The following is a 25,223-nucleotide window of genomic DNA, read 5'->3' on the forward strand; positions in this document are numbered from 1 at the left end:
TTCCCTGTTAAACATGTAATTAATTTACAAGGTCTTAACAGGGCTGAAGAGTCCTGGGAGGGCCAGGCTGCACCATACTCCCTCATATACATTACAAATGGGGAAATCAAGGCCCACAGAGCTGAGGAATTCCCCCCACCTCCAGGTCACACACGAAGCACAAGAACTGAGAAGGGAACCTAGGTCTCTCCACTCCACAGATGTGATTCCAAGTTATCTATCTATCTAACTATCTATCTATCTATCATCATCATCATCTATCTATTTATGCATCAAGCAAAGAAGACTTTATTGGCCATGCAGGGAGAAAGGCAGAGAAGAGGAGGCCTTGGAGACAGGTTCATGGGGTTGGCCCGGGTTGAGCTGCCACTGTCCAATGCTCCCCTGGTTGCAAATCTGGTGGTGTCTCAGTTTAGAAAAACGCGCCCGGGGAAAGAAGAGGGGAAGGAGGAGGGGAAAGCTCTGCCTTCTGGGAGCGCGCCCCACTAGTGGGTTTTCTTTTAAAGTCTTCACTCATTTTAAGGGCGTTGGGAAGAGCGAACTATTTAAAGAATTTCTGAAAGAACCGTCTCTTAATAAGGTACTGATCTTGAAGAGGACCAACATACAAGGACTCTCTTCCGGGATTCCTAACGCTTTTGCCGGGGTAGTTAATCCTGGGCTCCCTCCCGCCCTCAAGGCATCTTGGGAAATGTAGTTCCACCTTCCTCCAGACGCAAGGTGCCGGCCCGTCTTGGAACTGCATTTCCCAGAAGGCTAAGCCCACCATCTTGGCTGCGGGGTTTCGGGCGGGTGGGGCAACCCCCTCACCCAGTGCTGTCTAAATTCTCAGGGAGGATGAGCGGCGGTGGACGGAGACCTTTGGCCGCGCGCTCCGTAGGCTGCCTGGCCCGGCAAAGGTCGGGGCGGAGATCGTGGAGCTGGCCCCACAGCTCTGCTTCCGGTCGGAGAGCAAGGAGCCGAGGCGCCGCGTCCCCTTTAATCGCGGGGGGCGGGTCGCGGGGACGCGACCGGCGTTGCTATTGGCGGCGGTTGGGGGCGCGGAAACTAAACGCGCCGCGACGGCGGCGGCTGCCTCCTCGGACTCCTCCGGCGCCTGGGGCGCCCCGGCCCCGCCATGGCCGCGCCCTGTCCGGTAGGTCTCTGCGGGCAGCGGCGGGAGCCTTAGTCTCCCATCTCCCCGTGGCGACTCTGGGCGCCGGTAGGGGCGCTGGCCGCGAGGGCGCGGGTGGGAGTCCGGGTCCGAGCCCGTCCTCTGCGGCCTCAGTTTACCGCCTGTGCCGGGGGCGCCGGGTCGGAGCCCCCAGTGAGCGCCCCCTGCGTGTTCGACCCTGTGCGGGCGACCGAGACGAACGGTCCTCCGGGGGCCAGAGGGGAGCACGCCGCAGCCCTTTTTTTGGTGGGGGGGGGGAGGGAGAGGCGGTTTCGAACTTGCCTGGCCTTTTGGGCGGGTTGAGTGTCCAGGAGGCTAGGTGGTGGCCTTTTGGTCCCTTCAGGCATCTGTGGACTTGATCCTGGGGCCCAAGTTAGGACCCGGGCATTTTTGACCCCCTTATTCTAGTGCTCTTCTCGCAAGACACCCGCGCCCCCAGTATATAAAGCACCTTTGGGGGAGATGAGCCACAGAGACTGTGGGTTGGGGGAGAGGGTGTTGGGAGGTTTCAGGGGTCCCTGGTGAGGGGTGGGACCTGAACTTGCCTCTGCCCACCGAGCCTAGAGGTAGGCGTTATCTTACTCTTGTTACCACCAGAATCTCAGGTAGGCAGTTGCTGCTCCGCTGGGGTACCTCCCCCAGCTGCCACGCCCTCTCCTGTTGAAAGGGGAGCCCAGGCAGGTGTGTTGGGGGTGGAGCTGGGCACTGGGCCTTGGAGACCTTTTAATGGTTACAGTTCTGTAGGATGGCAGTGGCCTTGCTGGGCTCCCTGGTGCACCCAGAATGCTTTTTTTTTTTTGTAACAGAGAGAGGGACAGACAGGAAGGGAGAGAGATGAGAAGCATCAATTCTTCGTTGCGGCACCTTAGTTGTTCATTGATTGATTTCTCATATATGCCTTGATCAGGAGGCTACCGCTGAGCCAGTGACCCCTTGCTCAAGCCAGCAATCCTGCACTCAAGCTGGTGAGCCCGTCCGTGCTCAAGCTGGCGACCTCTGGGTTTCGAACCTGGGGCCTCCACATCCCAGTCCAACGCTCTATCCACTGCGCCACCGCCTGGTCAGGCCCAAAATGCTTCTTTGAGGTTTCTGGTAGTTGGGGCAGGGGAGATGTTTGCATGCTGGGATTGAACTCCTCAAAAGCTAAGACAGGAGTAGCTGTTGGATGTAGTCTTTGGGGTATGAGCTTCATGTCTTCCTAAGCAGGGTCTTGATCTAGGGCTTCTCTGACTCTTGGTGGTGTGGAGATGGCGGTGATGCCACCAGGGGCCTATCCAGGGCTGACCTTTGGGTTCACTGGCCATTCACACTGGGATTGAGCATCCAGGATGTGGTTCCTGAGATGAGGGTGCTCAAAACCCCCCATTTTTTCCCCCTTCAGTCTTAAAAAAAATAACTTGAGACATTACTCACGTATCCTAGAGTTCATCTTTTTCATACGTGAGATTCAGCCCTGGCCGGATGGCTTGGTTGGTTGGCGCATCATCTGGAAGCACAGAGGTTGGTGCGATGCCCGGTCAGGATGCATACAGGAACACATTGATGTTTCTGTCTCTCTCCCTCCCGCTCTCCTTTCCTCTCTCTAAAATCAATAAAATCAACATTTTAAAAGATGTAAAATTCAACGGTTGTTAGTAACCTCACAGTGTCATGCAACCATTGTCACTGTCTAATCCTGGAACATTTTTGTCAACTCAGAAACCCCTGTGCCTATTAAGCATTCACTTCCCTTCCTTCCTGTTTTCCTCCCTCCCCCAGCCCCTGGCAAACAGTCCTCTCTGTTCTGTCCTTGCCTCCGGGGGACATTTTGTATAAACGGGATCGGACAGAATGTGGCCTGTTGTGTCTGGCTTCTTTCACTAGGAATGTGTTTCCAAGGTTCACCCATGTTGGTGCTTCACACCTTCCTGGACGAGTAATATTCCATCATGTGGAATATTTTTGTTGCTCCATTCTTCCTTTGAAGGCATTTGGTTTGTCCTCTATCTGTTAGACAAGTACTGCATGGAGGGGCACAATGTGGTTTGTGGAGGGCGTTATATTGAGTGGGACACTTGAAACCATGTCAACACAATACGTTAAAAACTTTAAATTGCATATTAAAAAAAAGACTAGTCCTGCTATGAATATTGGTGCACAGGTTGTTGTGTGAACATGTTTCCAACTCTTTTGAGTGTTTACCTCGAGTGGCTGGGTCATTTGATAAGTAACTTCAACTTTTTGAGGCACAACCAAACTTTTCTATAGTGGCACTGATCTTTTCATTTCTTTTTTAAAAGATTAAAAAAATTTTTGTCTATTCTGGCTGTTTCACCTTCTAAATATGAATTTTAGGATCAGTTTGTCAATTTCTGGGAAAAAAAAAAGGCCCCTGGGATATTCATAGGGATTAGTTTGAATCTGTAGAACAATTTGGGGTGTAGCACACCATAAAAATTTCAGGTTTTCCAAACTATGCACATGGGCTGTCTTTCCATTTTTCTTGTTCTTTCTAAATATCTTTCAGTGGTGGTTTGTTGTTTTCACTGGATGTAGCTTTATGCTTTCAATAAATATTCCTATTTTAGGCCCTGGCCGGTTGGCTCAGTGGTAGAGCGTCGGCCTGGCGTGCAAGGGGTCCCGGGTTCAATTCCTGGCCAGGGCACACAGGAGAAGCGCCCATCTGCTTCTCCACCCCTCCCCCTCTCCTTCCTCTCTGTCTCTCTCTTCCCCTCCCGCAGCGAGGCTCCATTGGAGCAAAGATGGCCCGGGTGCTGGTGCTGGGGATGGCTCCTTGGCCTCTGCCCCAGGCGCTAGAGTGGCTCTGGTCGCAATAGAGCATCGCCCCCTGGTGGGCAGAGCGTCGCCCCTGGTGGGCGTGCCGGGTGGATCCTGGTCGGGCGCATGCGGGAGTCTGTCTGACGGTCTCTCCCCGTTTCCAGCTTCAGAAAAATACAAAAAAAAAAAAAATTCCTATTTTATATTTTAAAAAATATATCAAGAGCCCTGGCCGGTTGGCTCAGTGGTAGAGCGTCGGCCTGGCGTGCAGAAGTCCCGGGTTCGATTCCCGGCCAGGGCACACAGGAGAAGCGCCCATCTGCTTCTCCACCCCCCCCTCCTTCCTCTCTGTCTCTCTCTTCCCCACCCGCAGCCAAGGCTCCATTGGAGCAAAGATGGCCCGGGCGCTGGGGATTGCTCCTTGGCCTCTGCCTCAGGCGCTGGAGTGGCTCTGGTCGCAACAGAGCGACGCCCCGGGGGGGGGGGGGGCAGAGCATCGCCCCCTGGTGGGCAGAGTGTCGCCCCCTGGTGGGCGTGCCGGGTGGATCCCGGTCGGGCGCATGCGGGAGTCTGTCTGACTGTCTCTCCCCGTTTCCAGCTTCAGAAAAATACAAAAAAAAAAAAAAAAAAAATATATATATATATATATATATATATATATATATATATATATATCACAAATGGGATTGTTACCTGACTCTTTTCAGATTGTTCATTGCTGGAGTACAAAAATACAGTTGACTTTTGTATACTGAGTTGATATTCTACAACTCTGCTGAATTTATTAGTTTTAACCATCTTTTAGTGGGTTTCTTAAGGTTTTCTCGGTGCGAGATCATGCTGCAACCATTTTAAAGGGTTTGGGCCCTGGGAAAGCCTCGAAAGCCTCATCCTCATCCTCATCCAGCTTTCACACATTTGACCCTGGTCTCCCCCAGGAGGACCCCTCGCTGGAGAGGCATTTTAAGGGCCACCGAGATGCAGTTACCTGTGTGGACTTCAGTCTCAACACGAAGCATTTGGGTAAGAGGCGGCCTCTTGCGTTAAGCACTAGTTCATGAGCGGAGAAGGCCAGGCTTCCCCCGGAGGTGTCGTGTGTCGGAGAACAGGACGCTGTGGGGACCCATGTGCTCTTTCTAGACCTGTACCTTGCTTCCTGCAGCCGGCTCAACGGGCTTTGTGGGCTCCATTCTACATGCAGGGACAGTGTGAGGTTCAGGGAGGTTGGGGCCTTCCTAAGTCCACACAGCCTTTGAGGGTGAGACCAGATTCTGGGGTTTTTCCTGAGCTCCCCAGACAGACAGTTCCTGGGTCTGGCTTCCTTTTCCCCAGGCCGCCATGACTCGTTGTCCGTTGTCCGCAGTAGCACGGGCATGCCTGGTGGGAGGTGCCTACCTGAGAGAAGGGCGTGGAGCAGGGCCCACCGCCCTGTGTCCCCGCGCTTGGCCGCCCGGGTTTCATACACACCTGTCATGGGTGTGGCTTCCTTCTTTCTATGGGTGAGATTTCCCCTTCATCTTACGGCCACGGTCCCCTGCCAGAGGCTGTTGGCCCTGTGGCACTTTAGGTTAAACGGAAACAAATGATTTTTGGTCCGTTTTGGGGACCTCCTCTAGGCATCTGAGTGGTACAAGCCGTTTGGGTTGGGCTGGCTCCCCGGTGTTGGGAGGGTGTGTCTGGGAGACCTGGGCCCGATGGGAGATGGGTTTTCTCAGGGGCCCCCTGGGTTCCAGCGCAGGGGCCTGGCCACGAAGGGCATCTCTTGGTCTGGTTCCCACGTGGACCTGCTTCAGACTCCGGGTCAGCATTCTCTGGAGTGTGGCCCGTTCGGCTGCTCCTGTCCCCGTCCTCCCGAGGTCCCGGGGGGACTCGAGGCTGCTGCAGCCGAAGTCACAGTGCCCACTCTCCTCAGCCAGCGGCTCCATGGACTCGTGCCTCATGGTCTGGCACATGAAGCCCCAGTCGCGTGCCTACCGCTTTGCGGGCCACAAGGACGCTGTCACCTCTGTGAACTTCTCCCCTTCTGGACACCTGCTGGCTTCAGGCTCCCGTGACAAAACCGTCCGCATCTGGGTACCCAATGTGTGAGTTATAGACTTCGAGGCGCTTGTCTGACTCTGGGGCCCTGGGACCAGCGCTGTTCCCACCAGGGTCCGCACGTGTCTCTGGACTGGTCACAGTAGGACATCCCCCCACCCCCGGGAGGTGCCACCAGGAGCTAAGACTTCAGTTGGGGCCTTCCCATCAGAGTCAGGAGAGGAATTCGGGGCTGACCTCTGCCCTCCTGGAAGAGATGTGCCCGCTGCTGCCCGCATGTGGGTGACGGGGCTCTGCTCCAAGGAGGAGACCCTGGACACTCAGGCCTGGATGGACGTGGGAAAGGGCTCCGGGGGTGGGGAGAGCTTTCACGTGCTCGTGGGCTCTTGTGTCACTGACTCTGGATGCCTCTCCCCACAGCAAAGGCGAGTCAACGGTGTTTCGTGCCCACACGGCCACAGTGAGGAGCGTCCATTTCTGCAGCGATGGCCAGTCCCTCGTGACAGCCTCTGATGACAAGACAGTTAAGGTGTGGTCGACTCATCGCCAGAAATTCCTGTTCTCCCTGAGCCAGCACATCAACTGGGTCCGCTGTGCCAGGTGAGCGTCCTGCCCGCAACCCCCGGAGGGGCCTGGGGGCAGGCGCAGAGGGGCTGCCGGGGGTCCAGCACATCAGCTGGGTCCGCTGTGCCAGGTCAGTGCTCTGCCCGCAACCCCCGGAGGGGCCTGGGGGCGGGCGCAGAGGGGCTGCCGGGGGTCCAGCACATCAGCTGGGTCCGCTGTGCCAGGTGAGCGTCCTGCCCGCAACCCCCGGAGGGGCCTGGGGGCGGGCGCAGAGGGGCTGCCGGGGGTCCAGCACATCAGCTGGGTCCGCTGTGCCAGGTCAGTGCTCTGCCCGCAACCCCCGGAGGGGCCTGGGGGCGGGCGCAGAGGGGCTGCCGGGGGTCCAGCACATCAGCTGGGTCCGCTGTGCCAGGTGAGCGTCCTGCCCGCAACCCCCGGAGGGGCCTGGGGGCGGGCGCAGAGGGGCTGCCGGGGGTCCAGCACATCAGCTGGGTCCGCTGTGCCAGGTGAGCGTCCTGCCCGCAACCCCCGGAGGGGCCTGGGGGCGGGTGCAGAGGGGCTGCCGGGGTCAGCGGCAGGACCTTGAGCAGGGTAGCCACTCTTTAATCTTTTTCGTCTGGGAAATGAGAACAGTAAGAGCTTCTCCAGGATAAACTATTGAGAAGCCTCACTGAGCTAATGCGTGCCAAGTAAGTGATCCCATGCCAGCCACAGTGACCTCACCTGTGCCCGCACAGCCTGAGGTGGACAGCAGGGCCACTTATAGCAACAACAACAATAGTGTCCGTGCTGCCTGCCTCCATTCCCTGCTGATTCCTCCTGGGAGTCCTGCGAGTGGGTGGTGTCACTCCCGCTCTGGGTGAGGACTCCGAGGCTCAGAACAGGGCAGTGTCTTGCCCCAGGGCACAGTGGGAGGTGGCAGAGCTGGGTTGACCTGAGTCTGGCACTAAGCTTGCCTACTTTCTGCTGGTGTGTTCTGTTCCTCAGCTTGACTTTGCTCCAGGACTGCCAGGTAGGGCCCAGGCTTCTGAGGGCGCTGGTCTGGAGGCTGGCTCTCCCTCTGGTGTAGGGGGCAGTGCTGTGGGAGTGGGGTGGCCCACAGAACCTTTCATGGTCCAGGAATTGCAGACAGATGTGTCTACTTCCAGCATTTTCTGTCCTTTTAGTTTTTAATTTAATTTTTTTCCCTTCTTTTCCAAGTGAGAGGAAGGAGCTAGTCTGATTCCCTCATGCACCCCAGCTGGGATCCACCAGGCAACCTCCATCTGGGGCTGATGCTCTGCCCATCTGGGGCCACGCTTGCAACTGAGCTGTTTTTAGCACCTGAGGTGGAGGCTCCACAGAGCCATCCTTAGTGTCTGGACTGATGTGCTTGAACCAATCAAGCCATGGCCGCAGGAGGGACAAAGAGAGAGAGAAGGGCGAGGGGGAAGGGTGGAGAAGCAGGTGGTTGCTTTTCCTGTGTGCCCTGACCAGGAATCGAACCCCAGACATTCACATGCCGGGCTCACACTCTACCACTGAGCCAGCTCATCAGGGCATTTTCTGTCCTTTCTACAGAGATCTCACCTGTCAAATCTCTGCTCCAGTGGAAGAGGTTGGGGGTGTCTGGGCACACGAAACCATGGGAATCAGAGGTCGGGGACTGGCTGTGTTCTTCTGGGGACCCCGTGCATGTTATGTGTACACCAGGGCACCCGTTCCTTGGTCCTGGGAGGTCCTTGATTGCTCTGAGAGGCCTCCGGACCAGGCTCCTGAAAACAGGAGTGGCTGGTCCAGCAGACGCGTGTTGAGCCTGCACTGGCTTCATGGTGGGGTCCCAGGACCTTCTCCTTGTTGGCAGGTGGTGTTGCTGAGCCATGCTCAGCATCATGTGTATGCTTGGGACCTGGGACGGGTGGTGCTTTAGGCCCCCTGAATGCTGATGGCTCCATGAGTATCGCCCTGTCCCACAAGAGGTGCCGGGGCCTCCCGCGCCCGCCCCGCCCCACGGAGTGGAAGCCACCTGCCCACAGGGCCAGATCAGGGCGTGCGTGTAGCCCCACTGGTCCCTGGGCACAGATACTGGGCAGTGCAGGAGGGTGGCTGCGGGAGGTGGTGTGTGGCACCAGTGACACCGGCCGTCTGTGGCGTCACTCGTGCCTGCCTGATTTAGGTTCTCCCCTGACGGGCGGCTCATCGTGTCCGCCAGTGACGACAAGACTGTCAAGCTGTGGGACAAGACCAGTCGGGAGTGTGTCCACTCGTACTGCGAGCACGGCAGGTGAGTCCCTGCATGGTCCTCTGCCTGCAGGTGCCTAAGAAAATGACGGACCTGGGCTGGTGGAGGCCCGAGTGGCGGCGGCGGCGGGGCCGTCGGCCACGTTTCTGCCGCTCTGTCTCCCTTCCCACAAATAAGGGGAGCGCTTGACTTCAAGGCATGTGATTTGTGCAGCCTCTCTTTCCCCTTTACTTTCTGGCTGTCAGAATTGTAACATGTCTGTCTGAAAGCATTTGAACCCAGATTCCAAAAGCATTGTCGGTGTGCTATCTGTGGGGGTGGCTTTATGAGTGAAAGGCGCATCACGGCCTTGTAGCGGGCAGTGACTGGCTGTTCGCCGTGCTGTGTCGTCAGGAGGGGCGGGGCCTGCGTCTGAGCAGGGACTCGCCTGTTCTGGGTTTCTAGATGAACCCTGGCTTCTGCCCCACTCAGTCACGGCCCCTCCTGAGAGCTGGCCAGCGCCAGCCTGGTTGCCCCGCATGGGTGCGTCCAGGGCCCCAGGGCGCTGCTGCCCTCCGTGTCTGGGCCTCTGGAGGCTGGCCTGCCTGCCTCGAGCCCGGGGTAGGGCATCAACTGGGACTCAGTCAGCCCCAAGCAGCGGCTGACCTTGGGCCTGAAGACTGTTTTCTCTATTTGTATTTAGAAGTTGATGCTGGGCCTTCCTTGCTGCTAAGTCCAGCTAGGGTCACTGCAGCCACTGCTGTCACCTGCTCCTCCTTGCTCTCCCTCAGCCAGCTGCTCCAAAGACGGTGGGGTGGAGCATTCTGGGACAGCGTGAGCAGATGCAAGATGGGACGGTGCTGGGTGTCGGGTCTGTGCTGAGCCAGTGCAGCTCTCCCGGGACGGTGCTGGGTGTTGGGTCTGTGCTGAGTCAGTGCAGCTCTCCCGGGACGGTGCTGGGTGTCGGGTCTGTGCTGAGCCAGTGCAGCTCTCCCGGGACGGTGCTGGGTGTCGGGTCTGTGCTGAGTCAGTGCAGCTCTCCCGGGACGGTGCTGGGTGTCGGGTCTGTGCTGAGCCAGTGCAGCTCTCCCGGGACGGTGCTGGGTGTCGGGTCTGTGCTGAGCCAGTGCAGCTCTCCCGGGACGGTGCTGGGTGTCGGGTCTGTGCTGAGCCAGTGCAGCTCTCCCGGGACGGTGCTGGGTGTCGGGTCTGTGCTGAGCCAGTGCAGCTCTCCCGGGACGGTGCTGGGTGTCGGGTCTGTGCTGAGCCAGTGCAGCTCTCCCGGGACGGTGCTGGGTGTCGGGTCTGTGCTGAGTCAGTGCAGGTCTCCCGGGACGGTGCTGGGTGTCGGGTCTGTGCTGAGCCAGTGCAGCTCTCCCGCAGCATGTGGTGGCCCTGTCTCTCCAGCTTTGTCAACTACGTGGACTTCCACCCCAGCGGCACATGCATCGCCGCCGCCGGCATGGACAACACGGTGAAGGTGTGGGACGTGCGGACTCACCGGCTCCTGCAGCACTACCAGCGTGAGTGTCCACGAGCAGCCACGCTGGCCCTGGGGCACCTGGCGTCTGGCACGTCGCTGCGGGGCTCAGAGGGGCCTGAGCAGAGCCCTGGTCGGTGGGGAGGAACCCCGGGTCTTTTGGGATCTCCAGGGGCAGTTCGTCTGTGGTGGCTGTCCTGCTGGGATCCTTAGCCAGGGGATGGAGCATGGTGCAGCCTGGTGTCCACTAAGCTTTTTGTGTCCACTTATGAGTGGCAGAGTCACATGTATCCTGCAGGGCCAGGTGGGGGGCCCTTGATGGTCAGGGCTCCTTTTAAGGGGCACCTCTCAGGGACTGCCTGTGCCACTTACCTTCCCTTGTAACGGAGTCCCTGCCTTCCAGGGCCAAGGCAACAACTGTTGACCTTAGGTCTGTCCAAAGAGTTCAGTCTTGGAGAGACATTGGCTACCTCTGGTGCCATGGTTTCTTCCACAGATGAGGAGCCATGAGCCATATGTGGAGGGTCGTTGAGCTTGGGTCTAGGCTCAGGATCCAGCCCTGGGTCTGTGTTCATTTATTTATTTGTGGCAGAGACAGAGAGTCAGAAGGACAGATAGGGACAGACAGACAGGAAGGGAGAGAGACGAGAAGCATCCATTCTTTGTTGTGGTTCCTTAGTTCATTGGTTGATTTCTCATATGTGCCTTGACCAGGTGGCTATAGCAGACCGAGTGACCCCTTGCTGGAGCCAGCGACCTTGGGCTCAATATGGTGAGCCTTGTTCAAACCCGATGAGCTCGCGCTCCAAGCTGGCGACCTTGGGGTCTTGAACCTGAGTCCTCCGCATCCCAGTCCAACGCTCTATCCACTGTACCACCGCCTGGTCAGGCTGTGTCCTCTTATTTAATTGTAGCCCTTGCAGGGCTGGGCGGCGGGTAATTTACACGGCTGGAGTCAGGTCCAGGTGGGTGGTGGGGCAGACTTGGGTGTGATCAGGATGAGACAGCTGAAGGTGCTGGGTGTGGAGCCGACCTGAGAGCAGGTGTGACTGGGCAGAGCCCTGAGTCACCAGCTGTGGGGCTGGGAGTTGGGCGGGGGGCAGAACGGGTCGGCAGGCCTGTGGGCCCGGGGTTGAGGCAGGGCAGGGCAGGGCAGGGGCAGAGCTGGGGTCTCTGGGAGAACTGTGCCTGCTGCCCTGGGACTGACGGCAGGACATGTCTGGACAAAGGTGCGGGCCCAGTGCTCAGAGCTCTCCCCAGGCCCACAAGCCCTCCCCAGCCCCTCTTAGATGCGTGAAGACCGCATTTCCTTGCGGGAACCCAAGTGCCCAGCCTCCCGAGAAGGAGGAGCGGGTGGTCGTGAACAGCTTGTGGTGGGACATGGTGCACGTGTCCGGTGGAAAGTAGTCAGCCATGAGACACGGTGGAACACGGCCGTGGGTGACAGCACGGGTGGGCTGTGACAGCATTGTGCTGAGCTCAATAGGTAAACCAGAAGACACTAAGAGCTATATGACTTCGCACTTGGTGTGCTATGAAACAGATCCGTGGGTATAAACAACAGTGGAGTGGTTATGGGGAGGTTGGGAGGGCAGTAGAAAGGGCCCAATTATACAGTGAAAGTAGTTGACTTTAGGTGATGGGCACAGAGTGTAGTGAGCAGTTCGTGTGCCGTGGAGATATGTACCGGAAACCTCTGTGTTCCTGCGCACCAGCATCGCCCCATTAAATTCCATTTCCAAGTGGAAAAGTAGAAAAGAAAGGAAAAGCACATAGTGGAGGGTGGACCCTGCGGCCAGCGTCAGTTCCCTAGCTGGGTGACGTTGGGTGGGTCACTTACCCGCTCTGGGCTTCCCGGGACAGTGGTAGGCCTGTCTCATGGCTGGTGTTGGGAGGGTACTGGTTCATGTGAAAGCTCTTAGAGTGCCTGGACACAGCGGGAACCAGGTGCAGGGCTAGTGACAATAAAGAGGGTGCCATGGTGCAGTCCCGGTGTGCAAGGCCAGGCAGTGTGTCAGTTCCTGCAGTACCCTACGCCGCCACCAGGTGGCAGGGGCCAGCCACGGGGTTTGTCACTGATGGTGTTTGCTTCAGAGGCTTCTAGAACAGCTGCAGTGGGGTCTACCCTCTACTTGAAGACCATGCCTCTCTCTCCCCTCCTCCAGGCTTAGAGGCCTTTCTGCTCCAGCCCTGAATTGGAGATTGGGGAAGGTGGACTGGGATAGGTGGGGGGTGCATGGGGTCAGGGCGGGGGTGGGGGGAGGAGCGCATGGGTCAGGATGGGGAAAGGTGGGGGGAGGAGTGTATGGGTCAGGAGAGGGAGGTGGGGGGCGCATGGGTCAGGATGGGGAAAGGTGGGGGGAGGAGTGTATGGGTCAGGACAGGGAGGTGGGGGCGCATGGGTCAGGATGGGGAAAGGTGGGGGGAGGAGCTTATGGGTCAGGACAGGGAGGTGGGGGAGGAGCGTATGGGTCAGGACAGGGAGGTGGGGGGTACATGGGCCAGGGTGGGGGTGGGGGGAGAAGCACATGGGTCAGGATGGGGAAAGGTGGGGGGCGCATAGGCTGTTTCCTGTCTGTGGAGGGGGTGGTAACAGTCCGTCCTCATGGGGTTCCTGAGGACTACAGCACAGAGCTGGAGGTTGGTTGGAGGGGCCAGGCCCACCTTGGAGGTGTCGGAGCCTGCCCTGGCATTGGTGAGGTGCAGCAGCGGGTACCTGTTGGAGGGGCCGTGAATGCCATGCTCTGGCCCAGTTTCCAAAAATGCAGGCTGGCTGGCAGTGCTGAGACGGCCTGGTCACTTGAGGAGCAGAGGGATGGGGGCATATGGGGACAGCAGGGCCGAGAGCCACTTGTGTGAGGAGCAGCAAACCCAAGTGACAGTGACGAGTGCCGAGGTGGGTGGGCTGCCCTGCCTTGCAGGTGTTCGCGGGAGGGCCGAGCCTCAGCCTCCGGTGGGGGAGACCAGGGCCTGAGTCCGGAGCCCGGAGCGCAGGCAGCGCTGATGCTGTGGGCGGGACCCGCTGGGCCAGGGGTCTAGGGCGTGAGAGGGGCCGAGACCAATCCTGGGTCGCTGAGATGGAGGGGCCCTGGAAGGAAAGGCCCACAAAGCCACCAGAAGGAGGGTGCGAGTCCCTCTCCCGGCAAGAGAGGGTTGAGGAGGGCAAAGCCAGGGGGTGAAGGAGAGGGGATCTGGAGCAGGGCTGTCAGGAGGGGGTGACACAGCCGTAGAGTGGAGGGTGCTGCGGAAGGTCCCTGGGGTCCCTGAGGGAGCAGGCTTGCGGTGGGTCGGGACTCAGATGGCACCGGGGACCGAGTCCTCAGGGGACCTGAGCCTTCAGGGAGAGATTCCAGTCTGTTTTAGCTGCTGTCCTTCCTTCTTGTGACAGCTCCTCAGTGAGCCTGCAGTGTCTTGTTCTAAGCCACCCTTACTGCAGACCAGAGGCGTCAGGGGGCTTGGAGTGTCCCATAGACAACCGCCTTCCCGCAGCGCTCCCTGCCCAAAGCAGGGCACGTGGTGGGTGTTCACGAGGCAGCAGGCCCATCCCACCGCCTGAGGCCCCCCTTTGGGGCTCCAGGAGAGCCTGCCAGTTGGGGGGACCCAGTCAGGTCTGCTCTGGCCCACCAGCCCCCTAGAGAGCTCCGAGAGAGAACCTTCTCCCTGCAGGCTCCCCCACCTGCGGAGGGGCAGGGCGTCTGTTTGGAGGCTGATCCCTGAGGGCTGGCATCTAGTGTTTCCCCTGTGACTTTGGGTAGACACCAGGCACTCTGAGTGGGCTTTGGGTACATGAGGTTGTTGGGCTCTGCTGAGAGAACTGGTGCATGATACTGTGGTGTGCCGCCAGCTGCCCGTGGCCGTCCTCTGTGGAGGGCACCGCCTGGTCCGTGGTGGGTGGTTGGAGTCACTGGGCCACAGCAGGCAGCTGGTGCCATTGTCTCCCCCAGGGAGTCACACTCTGGCTGATCACAGGAGGGAGCAGCTCTGATTTCCCAGCTCAGTAGGGCGAGTAGGCGGAGCTGCCCGAGCCCGGGAAGCACCCTCCCGTCCCGCGGGGTGAGCTTGGCTCCATGTGCTCTGAGCCCACACCAAGCTGTTCAGACGTCTGCGCAGTGGTCCCATCCCAGAGCCGCGGCGTGCCTTTGGTTTCCAGGCATGCGGCTCTGTCATCCAGCAACAGGTCAGGATGATCAGCAAGAAAGGGCTGCTGCCCATTTCACAGAGGGGTAGTGTGAGGCTGCCCACAGTCCTGCAGCAGGAAGCTGCGAATCTGGGTCTCCGACTCCGGGCCCCCAGTTCTGGCGTCTGTCCACCATCCCACACTGTGCTCCTTGCACCATGTTGCTTTCTCATTGACTTGCTCAGTCCCAGAGGGCTTGGCGCTCACCAGAAGCTCCAGCTAGAGCTCAGTCCCAGGTTCTCTGTCCACTGGGCCTCAGCAGACCCCGGGCCCCACCTGCCCAGCCGTAGTCACAGAGGGTTCTAACATAGCTGTGCAGCCAGCAGGGCAGGCCTGCACTCTGTGACATTTTGAGACCAGAGGGGTTGACCAGAAGGCAGTCACTGTCCACCTGATTTGGCCAGCTTGCTGGCCCTTTCCCACCAGGCCTGCATGGTGTTGGTGTGATATTCACGGAGAGGAATGTCCGGAGTGTCCTTTGCTGCTGGGACCAGAGCTGTGGGGCACGGGCAGTGCCATTTGCTCACCATGAGAAGCCGCCTTGGGTGAAGGCTGCCGTGCCCGTGGTGCTGGTAGTGGGGTGTGGCCTGCACCAGAAAGCACCTCCTGCCAGGCCCTGAGGTTTCTCTGGGCCCCTTGGCCAGTTTGGAGCCAGTGGGCAGCGGGCTGGGTTTGCGGAAGGCTCCTATATGCAGAGCTGGGTGGGCAGAGTGGGTGTGGGTACCAGTTCCTGGTGCTTGGGGCAGGGTCTGCAGTGGCCTCGCTTCTGCCCTCTCTCGGCCCCGGTAACCTGGAGAATCCTGACGTTGGTGTATCTTTGATCCTGAGTAGGGAGTCCTGTCTGGGGTAGAGATGAAGGCCAGGGGATAACAGCCAGTAGTCCAGAGCTGTCCCCAAATAGCAGCCTGCCATCCACTTCTGCTGACACCTGCCATGGAGCCAAGAGGGCCTGCAGCTCTGGGCTTGATGAGAATGAGAAATGGATTGTTTGTGGGCATCACTACTTAGGCTTCATGCTGAGAGACTCACCCCTGGGGCTGGCTAAGCCTCTGCGGCGGGTTGCTGTGCAGGAGTGGTTCTTCCAGTGAGGCCTCCTCTGATGGCCGTACCACCTCTCCAGACCAGGTCCAGACCAGGAGAGGCTGTCCCAGGCAGAAGAGCAGGCGGGAGAGGCCGGCGGGTCCTCTTGTCTGGGGCGTCGTTCCCAATCCTGGCGTGACAGGCTGAGCTCTCTTCTAGAGTAACAATTCCAGATGTCCTCCCCCACTCCTGGCCAAGAGGTTTCTGATATTCCTGCCATTTATAGTGGAAGGGGCTAGTGGTGCCCTTCCTAGGGGATGTTCCTTTCCGGGGTAGCTGAACCAGGTGGGAGGCCCTGGCATGGTGTCCATGCCCTGACCCCACTGTCATGGAGGTGCTGGGGCGCCCTGGGCTCCCGGATCCAGTCACCTGTCCCGCTGCTCCTTTGCCAGCACGGTCTCAGGTGGGGCGGGGAGCATTCATCCTGTTGCAGGCTCCAGGGGCTGCCGGACAAGACCTGTGCCCTTCTCCAGGCCTGAGCAGATGTCCTGGGAGTGGCATCTAAAGGGGTTGGGACACGGGGAGGTAGACACAGGGCAGGCTGCCTCTCAGGGTGGTCCTGCAGTGGGGCCGAGAGGTCGAGGGTGGACAGGACTCCTGGGGGGATCTCAGTGCTTCTGCCCCCTGCCGCCCACTGCATGGCACTGTCTGGGGAGCATAGCGGCCCTCAGGTGCACGTGCGGGGCCCTGGCTCTCAGCCTGCAGATGCAATGCCTGCAGTGCCTGCAGGACCACGCTGGGCTGGACCTGGGTCTCCTGCCTCCCGGACGTGAGGGGCTCACTTATCATTTGACCAGGTGTGCCATCCTAGTGACTGTCCTGATGTTTAAAATATATACTCCGGAAGTGTGCCGAGTGAAAATGAAAAGTCCCTCTATTGCTGTCCTCCATGGAGATAACCCCAGCTCCCTCTCTGGGCCCACACACGTGGACGTCCCCCCTCGTGTGGTTAGTGATGGTCACATTCTGCTACAGCTTGTGGCTGGTGCCTGTCAGTTCCTGCGGGAGTTGGGGTAGCTTTATTCCTCTGCTCTCCCTGCCCCCACGACCTTGAGTTAGTGTCCAGATGTGAGGATCGTCTTACAAAGCCCTGGCTGCCTTCCCAAGTGTGCTTAGGCACCTGTTTTTGCACCCTGCCGGCTGCAGGGACATCAGCATAACAGCCCGCTGGTGTCTGAGACGCAGTGGCCCCAGAGCTCTGCTGAGGGCCTGGCGTGCTGTGTGCTTACTGCTCCAGCAGGGGCCCTGCAGATGGCTCTGCCCGCAGGAGGGTGGGTTTTTGAATTGGCTGTTCCTTTGTGGCAGTTCTGACTTGGAAGGGTCGTGGTCATCTTAGTTCAGCTGGTTTCCCTCACCAGGCCTCTGGTAATGGTGCAAAGGCACCAGGGTTTTCCTAAAAAGCTGGTCCACATGTTACTGTCTCCTTGTGGCCGGCCTGGGCCCAACTCTCCCACTCACCAACCGCTTCCTGAGTCCCAGTGAGTGTCAGGCACTGAGCCGGGAGCCAAGGACCCAACACAGCCCCTGCCTGATGGAACACATGGTCTCGTGGGGACCCAGTCTTGAATCAAAGGGCTGCACTGAAATGGAAAACCCCGTGCTGTGGACAGGGCGTTGAGCAGAGATGAGCATGTGGGCGGCCCGCACGGAGAGGTTGGGGAGTCATCCTTGAGGAGGTGACTGAGCAGTGAGCTTCAAGGTCGGGAGGGGTGGGCGAGTCTCCCGGGCCCGTGGGGAACCAGGGGTGAAAGGTCCTCCCGCTGGGGAGCCCACAGGCTGGGAAGCGAGGGAGGCCAGGATGGACGGTGGGGACTGTGCTGGGGACGGGGAGGAGGCAGTCACGGATGGGCTGGAGCTGCTGAGTGGATCGAGTGGACCTGGAGGGGAACATTGGGGACAGTGGAGAAGGACATCGGAGGGCCACTCCTTAAAGCCTCCCAGGCTTGACCTGGTCGCATGCCCGCAGTGCCCCTAACTTGTGAGTGCTGTGGTGCAGGACACAGGCTCACAGCGTGAGGGTGCTGGGTCAAGGCCACAGGTGGCCACTGAGGGGCCTGGCCGCCCAGCTGGCTCCCAGAGCATGTCTCAGCTCTTCACTCGCTGCCCTACACCTGCTCCTGTGGGCAGGGGCATCAGGTGGCATTTCTAGGGTCTGCTTCCCAACTGGGTGCCCTAAGGCAGCCAGTGGGAGCCAGCATCATGTTGGAGCACTCTGCTCCCTCTGTGGTGGTGGTGAGGGTGGAGCCCCCGCCCCCTGGCCAGCCACACGGGCTCCCGCTGCCCGGATGCCCTCTTGCCCTAGAATCGTTCTGCTGTCCTGGGACATTCTTGTGGGGCTCCGCACAGTTCCTCTGAGGGGTGGCCCCTGGGGCCTCCCTCCAGCGCCTGAGTGCCGTCTCTTCTCCAGTGCACAGCGCGGCGGTGAACGCCCTCTCCTTCCACCCATCGGGAAACTATCTGGTCACGGCGTCCAGTGACTCAACCCTGAAGATCCTGGATCTCATGGAGGGCCGGCTGCTCTACACACTCCATGGGCACCAGGTGAGGATGGCAGCATGTGTGGCACAGGAGGTGGGGGGGTGGATCAAGGCCCTGGCAGGGCTAGGTTCCCCTAAGGCAGCCCTGCCCTCAGAGCCCACTGGGGTGCTCTGTGTCCCCTGTGCCTGGACAGTGGGGTGACATGCAGAAACAGGTTTGTACCCCGAACCAGACCCGTGACCTTTATCAGTGCTGGGCCTAGCCCTGCAGCTCAGAAGGGCCTCCACAAGTTCATTCGAGTAGGAGGGCAGATGCGAGGGGGCAGATGTTGGAACCCCCGGGCTAAGTGCTGCCTGTCCCAGGGGCCCGCTGGAGTGGAGGCCTGGACCCATGCCCTGAGTGGCCTGGGTGTGTCCTGGGGCTCTGCAGACACTGCTGCCCTCGGGGACTCAGACAGCAGCGGGAGGGCAGTTCTTCACGTGTGTGGTCCTCCACCAGGTCGGGGCTCTGTGGGGGCAGCCGCTGTTCTGCCCAGCAGCTGGCCTGGGCGTGGCCTGTCCCCTCTAGGGCGTGCGGCCCAGTGGTTCCTCTTAGGGTCGCCACACCCACCTGGGGCCTTTCAGCTGGCCCCTTCCCCTCCGGCTAGCAGGAGGCAGGCAGGATGGGGGGATTCTTGAGGGCTGAGAGGCCCTGGGGGCTCATGTAGCTTGGGCCAACAGCCAGGTGTGAGGTATCTAGCCCAGGGCTCTCTGAAGCCACTGCCATCAGACTCAGGACACAGGGGGCCATCGGCTATGGCTTGGGGTGAGGCATGGGCCCTTTTTTCTGCTTTCTTGGGACCTGGAGACCACTTGCTGCCCTCGGCTGTGGGGACCCCTTGTCCTCCCTGTCAGACACGCCCGTGTGCAGGACCGTGGGCCTGCTCCCCAGTGGCCGGCACGTGTAGGTGCAGATACTGCGCTGCTCTGGGTGGCTGCTTCTGTGGTGAGCTTGCTGGGAGCCCTCTCGGTTGGCTCTTTGGCAGGTCTCAGTGATTTAGTCTCGTGTAACCAGTTTTGGGTCTCACAGCCAGGAGGGCATTTGAAAACCACATGACTGCTGCCTTTCCTGCTTCCCACGAAAAGAAAGAAAAAGCTGTACACAGACACAGCGTGCAGACGTGCGTGGAAGTGGTCCCCAGGGCCTCTTCTGTCCTGTGAAGGCTCTGAACAGCGGCAGCCGGGGAACACTTGCGCTCGGGGTCTGGCCTCTTCTGTCCTGTGAGGGCTCTGAACAGCGGCAGCCGGGGAACACTTGCGCTCGGGGTCTGGCCTCTTCTGTCCTGTGAGGGCTCTGAACAGCGGCAGCCGGGGAACACTTGCGCTCGGGGTCTGGCCTCTTCTGTCCTGTGAGGGCTCTGAACAGCGGGCCCGCAGCCGGGGAACGCTTGCGCTCGGGGTCTGGCCTCTTCTGTCCTGTGAGGGCTCTGAACAGCGGCAGCCGGGGAACACTTGCGCTCGGGGTCTGGCCTCTTCTGTCCTGTGAAGGCTCTGAACAGCGGCCCTGCAGCCGGGGAACACTTGCGCTCGGGGTCTGAACGCCGTCCTGTGTCAGGCTCTGCATCGGCACGGCAAGGAAACCTGGGGCCGTTTTCCTGAGAAGTCAGACTGCGTGGTCATTCGTCTGCTGGTGAACCTGGGAGTGTGGGGACTAGGCTGAAGGGCAGCTGGCGGTTTGGGGGTGTGGAGGGCGGGAAATGGCTCCAGTCACCCGCTCACAGTGCCCAGGGGAAGGGGAAGTGAGCTCACCTCTGCTCTTTGCCATCTGTGTCCACCCACTGCCCGCCTGGGCCGGGCACCAGGGCTGCAAACTGGGTGGCATGGCCCAGCCCTAGGGCTAGTGGCCGGGGAACTGGGCTTTCTCCTCCGGCACGCAGCTCAGATGGACGTGGACGTCAGTGTGAGGCTCCAGCCTGTTCTGTTCCAACCCTGACAGACACAGAAACTTAGGATCGCTTTGCCGTGGTCTTAGGGACTTTTCCTCCTGGGGCGCCGTGACACCAGCGCGCTGTGGGATGCCGGGCTGGGAGCCTCAGGGGCCTGGCTTGCTCAGGGCTCTGAGGTAGGCTTGCCCAGCTCTGCTTCATCCCTGCACTTGCTTTTTATTTTTTTAGAGAGAGAGAGGGAGAGGGGGAGGGACAGACAGGCTACAAGGGAGAGAGATGAGAAGCATCAATTCTTCGTAGTGGCACCTTAGTTGTTCATTGGTTGCTTTCTCATATGTGCCTTGATGGAGGGGCGCTCAAGCAGAGCCAGTGACCCCTTGCTCAAGCCAGTGATCTTGGGTTTCAAGCCAGCGACCTTTGGGCTCAAGCCAGCAACCATGGGGTCATGTCAGTGGTCCCACGCTCCAACTGGTGACGCTATGCTCAAGCCAGTGACTTTGGGGTTTCGAACCTGGGTCCTCAGCATCCTAGTCCGACACTCTATCCACTGCACCACCACCTGATCAGGCTTCTTTCTTTCTTTTTTTTTTTTTTTTTCTGTATTTTCCTGAAGCCGGAAACGGGGAGAGACAGTCAGACAGACTCCCGCATGCGCCCGACCGGGATCCACTCAGTACGCCCACCAGGGGGCGACGCTCTGCCCCTCCAGGGCGTCGCTCTGTTGCGACCAGAGCCACTCTAGCGCCTGGGGCAGAGGCCGAGGAGCCATCCCCAGCGCCTGGGCCATCTTTGCTCCAGTGGAGCCTCGGCTGCGGGAGGGGAAGAGAGAGACAGAGAGGAAGGAGAGGGGGAGGGGTGGAGAAGCAGATGGGCGCTTCTCCTGTGTGCCCTGGCCGGGAATCGAACCCGGGACTTCTGCACGCCAGGCCGATGCTCCACCACTGAGCCAACCGGCCAGGGCCTGATCAGACTTCTTGCACTTGCTTTAACCCTGGCCTCTTCTGAGAGAAATGACTCTGCTGCCCTCCCCCCACCCTGCCCCTAACCCGTCCAGACCTGTGGAGAGACTGCCAGGCCCTCCCGACTGGAGGCAGCAGCGTGGTGCTCTGTGCTATATGACTGGCCGCCCAGGTGGACCTGGCCTGCTTCCTTTGCCTAGTGCCATGAGAGGATGTTTTCTTGGGTGCTTCCTAATGATACAGAAGCCACAGCACGATCGAAGTGTCGTGTCTCTGAGCTGGTGTCGGGACGTAGTGTGCAGTGGTGGGGGCAGGGGGACTCGATAGCCTGCTCGCCCTGAGCAAAGTCCCGCTTGCCCTCTGCAGCCCAGGGTCTGCGCTGGCCCCTTGTTGAGCCTGACTCTGCCCCTGGGTGTGGGCTGATCCCGAGTCAGCTAGTAGTGCTTTGAGGGAGGGCAGGGGGCAGTGTGGGTGAGCAGCCTGGATTCGGGCAGGTGGCTAGCACAGAGCCCGCCAGCCAGACCTTGTGAGCTAGTGCTTGTGGAGACCGGCCAGGAGCCGGGGCTGCCCGCTCGGCTTGGGTGGGGGAGGAGCCCACGACGGCTGAGCCTGTGGTGTCGTCTGGGAGCTGCCGTGCTCCGAGAACATTCCTGACTCGAGGGTTTGTGAGATGCTGTCGACTGGAGTGGCTTGGCTCCTGGAACTAGTTCTGTGACACCTGCTGGGTCATGTGCCACCTCCTCTGAGGCCCAGGGATAGAGCCTGGCAGGGGTCCCGCGAGGGGCCGTGGAGGAGTCGGCTGGAGCTTGGCCCCGGAGCTCTGTGCAGCTGTAAGGTCCTCTGAGGCTCCCCACTGTGGCATTGGGTCCCGCGGGTCCTTCTAGGAAGGCGCACAGCTGGGCTGTTTGGTGACGCGGGCTTTCAGTCTGTGCTGGCAGTGGCTGCCACCTCATCCAGGGCAGCCGCCACCAGCCACTCCCTGACACTGGCCCCGGGAGGTCCGGCTGCCCAGAGACTGGGCAGACGGGGACGGCAGCTCGGGGAGCTCTGACTCCAGGTGGGGAGGCTGAGCCTGAAGACGGGGTGGCCTCGCAGGGGTCTCACGGGTGGGGCGGAGCTGTGATGGGGGCCGAGTCAGCTGCCACCGCACTCACTGGCTTCAGTGTGACTTCTGGAAGTCGACTTGTGTTTCACCTCGTTCTGGGTCACCAGTCTGTGTAGAAGGCCAGGAGGCCAGTGGCTGCATGTGTCCCGGCCTTGCGGCTACGCCACTCCGTGCTGGTCCCGCAGGAGTGAACCCCGTGACACTTGGGTCTGGTTCTCCTTGTGACAGTCCCTAGGTCTGGCCCCGAGAGAGCCGTGGGAGGGGCTGGTGCATTTTTCTGCCAGTGGAGCGGCAGCCCTCTGGGGCTTCCAGGTCCCTGCCTGCGAGAAGGAACAGTGCAGAGGGGAAGGGGCGGTTCAGGGGCCCCAGCACTTGGTCTCAAGCAGAGAAGACTGCGACAGGGAGGCGGTGCAGGGTGAGCCCTTGACCAGGATGGGGCGCTCCGAGAGCCAGGGCAGTGCCTTGCTCGAGGGCCAGGCTGAGGCTGCCGCAGCGGTGAGGGAGGTCAGGCTGGAGAAAGAGGCTCAGGGCAGGCAGTGCTGTGGGCGACACTGGTCTGGCTTGAGGCCTCAGGTACCATCCCTGTGTCTCCTAAGGCACGGGCACGAGGACAGGGGCACTGGCGAGGTCAGGGTCACCCAGCACAGCGGGGTCCCCTGTTCAGAGGGCAGCTCATCAGCCCAGAAGTGTGTCCAGGAGGCAGTTGGGGGGTCCTGGCACACAGCTGGCCACGCTTCCCCTCCGCCGTGTGGGGCTGGAAGACAGCTGTAAGTTTACTGCGGGCCCGAGCGATTCTGGCACTGCTGTCCTGCGGTCCTGGCTTTGGGACTCAGCTGCAAGGGCCATTCAGGGGGTACATCTGGGGACCAAGAGAGGTCCTGCCCAGGGAACTCTCCGCCATGCGTGCTGTGCCCAGGCTGCTGCTGGGGTCCCCGTGGCTCCTCAGAGGCTCCCGCGGGCTGTGTCACTCAATGGTCTGGATGGCGGGCCAGAGAGCTGGGCAGGCCCTTGGCTGGCACTGACGTGGGTGAACCTTGGCCATTCAAGAGCCCCGCCGCTCCTGCTGCTCAGGGCTCCACGATGACCAGGCTGTGGGTGCGGCAGGTTTCCAGACCTGGTGCGAGTAGACATGGATGGCTTTGTCGGTGGGCGTTGGGAATGCAACAGGCTGAGGAGCCCGTTGGGGCTGATAGGCAGGTGCCTCTACCTGCCTCTCTCCCTCCAGCCACATCTGCCCACCTGCCCACCCCGGTGGAAAGGTGAGCAGTCCGGCCCTGCAGCCTGGGTGTGGTGCATGGCCCTCTTCTCCACCTTTGCCGCTGGAACCCCCCAGCGACCTCTCTCGGTGGCTGGGGCTGGTAGACAGCCCGCACCCATCACCTTGGACCGAGGCCAAGTGCCAGAGTGTGTTCAGCTGGGGAGGGTCACACACCACTGTGTCTGGTGGGTGACGGTGTCTAGCTCTGTACGGAAGCGCCCAGTGCTTCCAGGAGAAAGCGCTTGTACCCCTCGTTTCTGGGTTGGAAAGCCGAGGCTGTCCCTTCTTGTTCAGCCGAGGAAGCCTGGGCCTGGGTGTGGGCGGGGCCCTGCAGGTGGGGGGCCGAGCGTGGGCGTCGGGGTCAGACTGCTCCAGCTGCCTCTTCCTCTGGGACGGGGACAAGACCTTGACTTGGCTGAGTCTCTTCTCATCTGTAAACGAGTGTCGTGTTTGCCTCCTTCAAGGAGAGGATGTGTCTGCATGGCCGCAGATGTTAGCCTCTTTGCACTTCAGCCCTGGGACACGATCCCCTGCTGCTCTAGTGACAGCTCCTTAAAAGGCCATCAGAGTTTCTGTTGTGGGTACAGTCCTTGCACATGTGGTAAGCAGTCACTGTTAGGAAAATGAGTGTGACGGGTCGCTGATGACTTAGCCGCTGTTGGTGAGCGCGGGGCTCCCTCTGGCATGGGGATGGCCCCCCTCTGCCCCACACCCATCCAGGGTTCCTCAGGGGTTAGCTGGCTTTTTACTTTGTTTAGGGTTGTCATTCCCCCAAAACATCCTCCCTGAATCCATCCCTGCTGGGTGGGCTGCGGTGACTCCCTGGCCCAAACGCACTTGTTCCCCCAGCGACCCGGAGTGGGTGTGGCCTGCAGGTCTGTTTGTGTGTCCTTAGTAGTCCCGCCCTTTGGGTCACCTTCTCCAGGGCCTGAGTCCTGGTGGCCTAGCCAGGTGTCTGGAGGCAGCGGGCTGTTGGCGGTGCCAGGGAAGCAGGACGGAGGGAGTCCCTGCTGTTGCTGAGTCCGGGACGGACGTGGGGGTTTCTGTCGCTGCGCAGAGCGCCTCGGCCGCGCTACTCGCTGCGGCGGGAGGCCCCGCAGAGCAAGGGGCTTTCCCACCATGTACAGCTGTCGTTCAAAGCCCTGTGTCCCGAACAAGGCCCCCATAACTATGTGGCAAGCATGGGGGCTAATGTGCAAGTAATAGAGACTTATTTTTCTATATATTTTCTGAGACATCTCAAGCCGTGCTCATTTGGTTTAAGTCCCAGAGCTATTTGGGAGAGGAGGGTGGGCGGGACGTGGGTGGGGAGTTAAACCTGGTGTTTGTGGCTGTGCAGTTGGTGCTCGTGTCGCTGTGGAGTGACTGAGCGGCACAGGGACCAGTGGCATATGGGTCCACGTACCTCAGCTGGCCCACAAGACGGGCAGGCAGCCATCGCTGAGGCACTCGGAACCCCAGCCCAGGGCTGCTGTCTGCGTGCGGAGGCTTGGCTGTTGTGAAGTCACAGGCTCAGAGTATGGATCACCTGATGCTACTGGAGCTTATGTCGTGCTGTGGTCTTGGCTGGGGCTGGGACAGTGGCCACTAGGGGACCTTGCCCTGGAGGCCAGAGTGGCCTGGGCATGTGGGCTCATACTCAGGGTACGCCAGGGGACAGGAAGTGCAGACTTTCTGGCTTGGATGGTTGGGCTCCTTCTGAGAGGTGAGGAGGACAGCACATTTGCTCCAGCCCAGTAATGAAGAGGTCAGTGTGGCCCTCCGTCCCCTACCTGCAGTCCGGGATTGAGGGCTGGGAGCAGGTGTCCTTGGCCATGGTTGGGAGAGGCATTCCTGGGCAGCAGCTTTTTCCAGAGGTCCTCTTGTCCCGGGCTGCCTGTGGACACAGGAGCCGGCCTGTAGCAGGCACTGCTGAGTGAGTGCAGGGGCCTTGCTGCAAGGTTGTGGGAGAGGTGGCCTGAGCGCGGGAGCCGGAGTGCAGGGGCCGGAGTGCGGGAGCTGGGGCCTGAGCGCTGGAGTGGAGCCTGAGCATGAGAGCGGTTGGGGGGGGG

The 25,223-nt window shown here is 60.1% G+C and overlaps 1 protein-coding gene across 1 annotated transcript in view; it reads left to right on the plus strand.

The window, feature by feature from the left end:
• The first annotated feature begins 905 nt into the window (after positions 1 to 905).
• POC1A (POC1 centriolar protein A) overlaps positions 906 to 25,223 on the plus strand; it is a 63,536-nt gene continuing 39,218 nt past the window's right edge. The window contains exons 1-7 of the mRNA XM_066351328.1: positions 906 to 1,135; positions 4,849 to 4,933; positions 5,823 to 5,994; positions 6,368 to 6,547; positions 8,667 to 8,774; positions 10,119 to 10,234; positions 17,856 to 17,989. Of these exons, the coding sequence (XP_066207425.1) occupies positions 1,118 to 1,135; positions 4,849 to 4,933; positions 5,823 to 5,994; positions 6,368 to 6,547; positions 8,667 to 8,774; positions 10,119 to 10,234; positions 17,856 to 17,989 (813 nt within the window). The 5' untranslated portion in view covers positions 906 to 1,117. The remainder of the gene's footprint in view (positions 1,136 to 4,848; positions 4,934 to 5,822; positions 5,995 to 6,367; positions 6,548 to 8,666; positions 8,775 to 10,118; positions 10,235 to 17,855; positions 17,990 to 25,223) is intronic.

Source organism: Saccopteryx leptura, chromosome 10, assembly GCF_036850995.1.
Source record: "Saccopteryx leptura isolate mSacLep1 chromosome 10, mSacLep1_pri_phased_curated, whole genome shotgun sequence".
Classification (NCBI taxonomy): domain Eukaryota; kingdom Metazoa; phylum Chordata; class Mammalia; order Chiroptera; family Emballonuridae; genus Saccopteryx; species Saccopteryx leptura.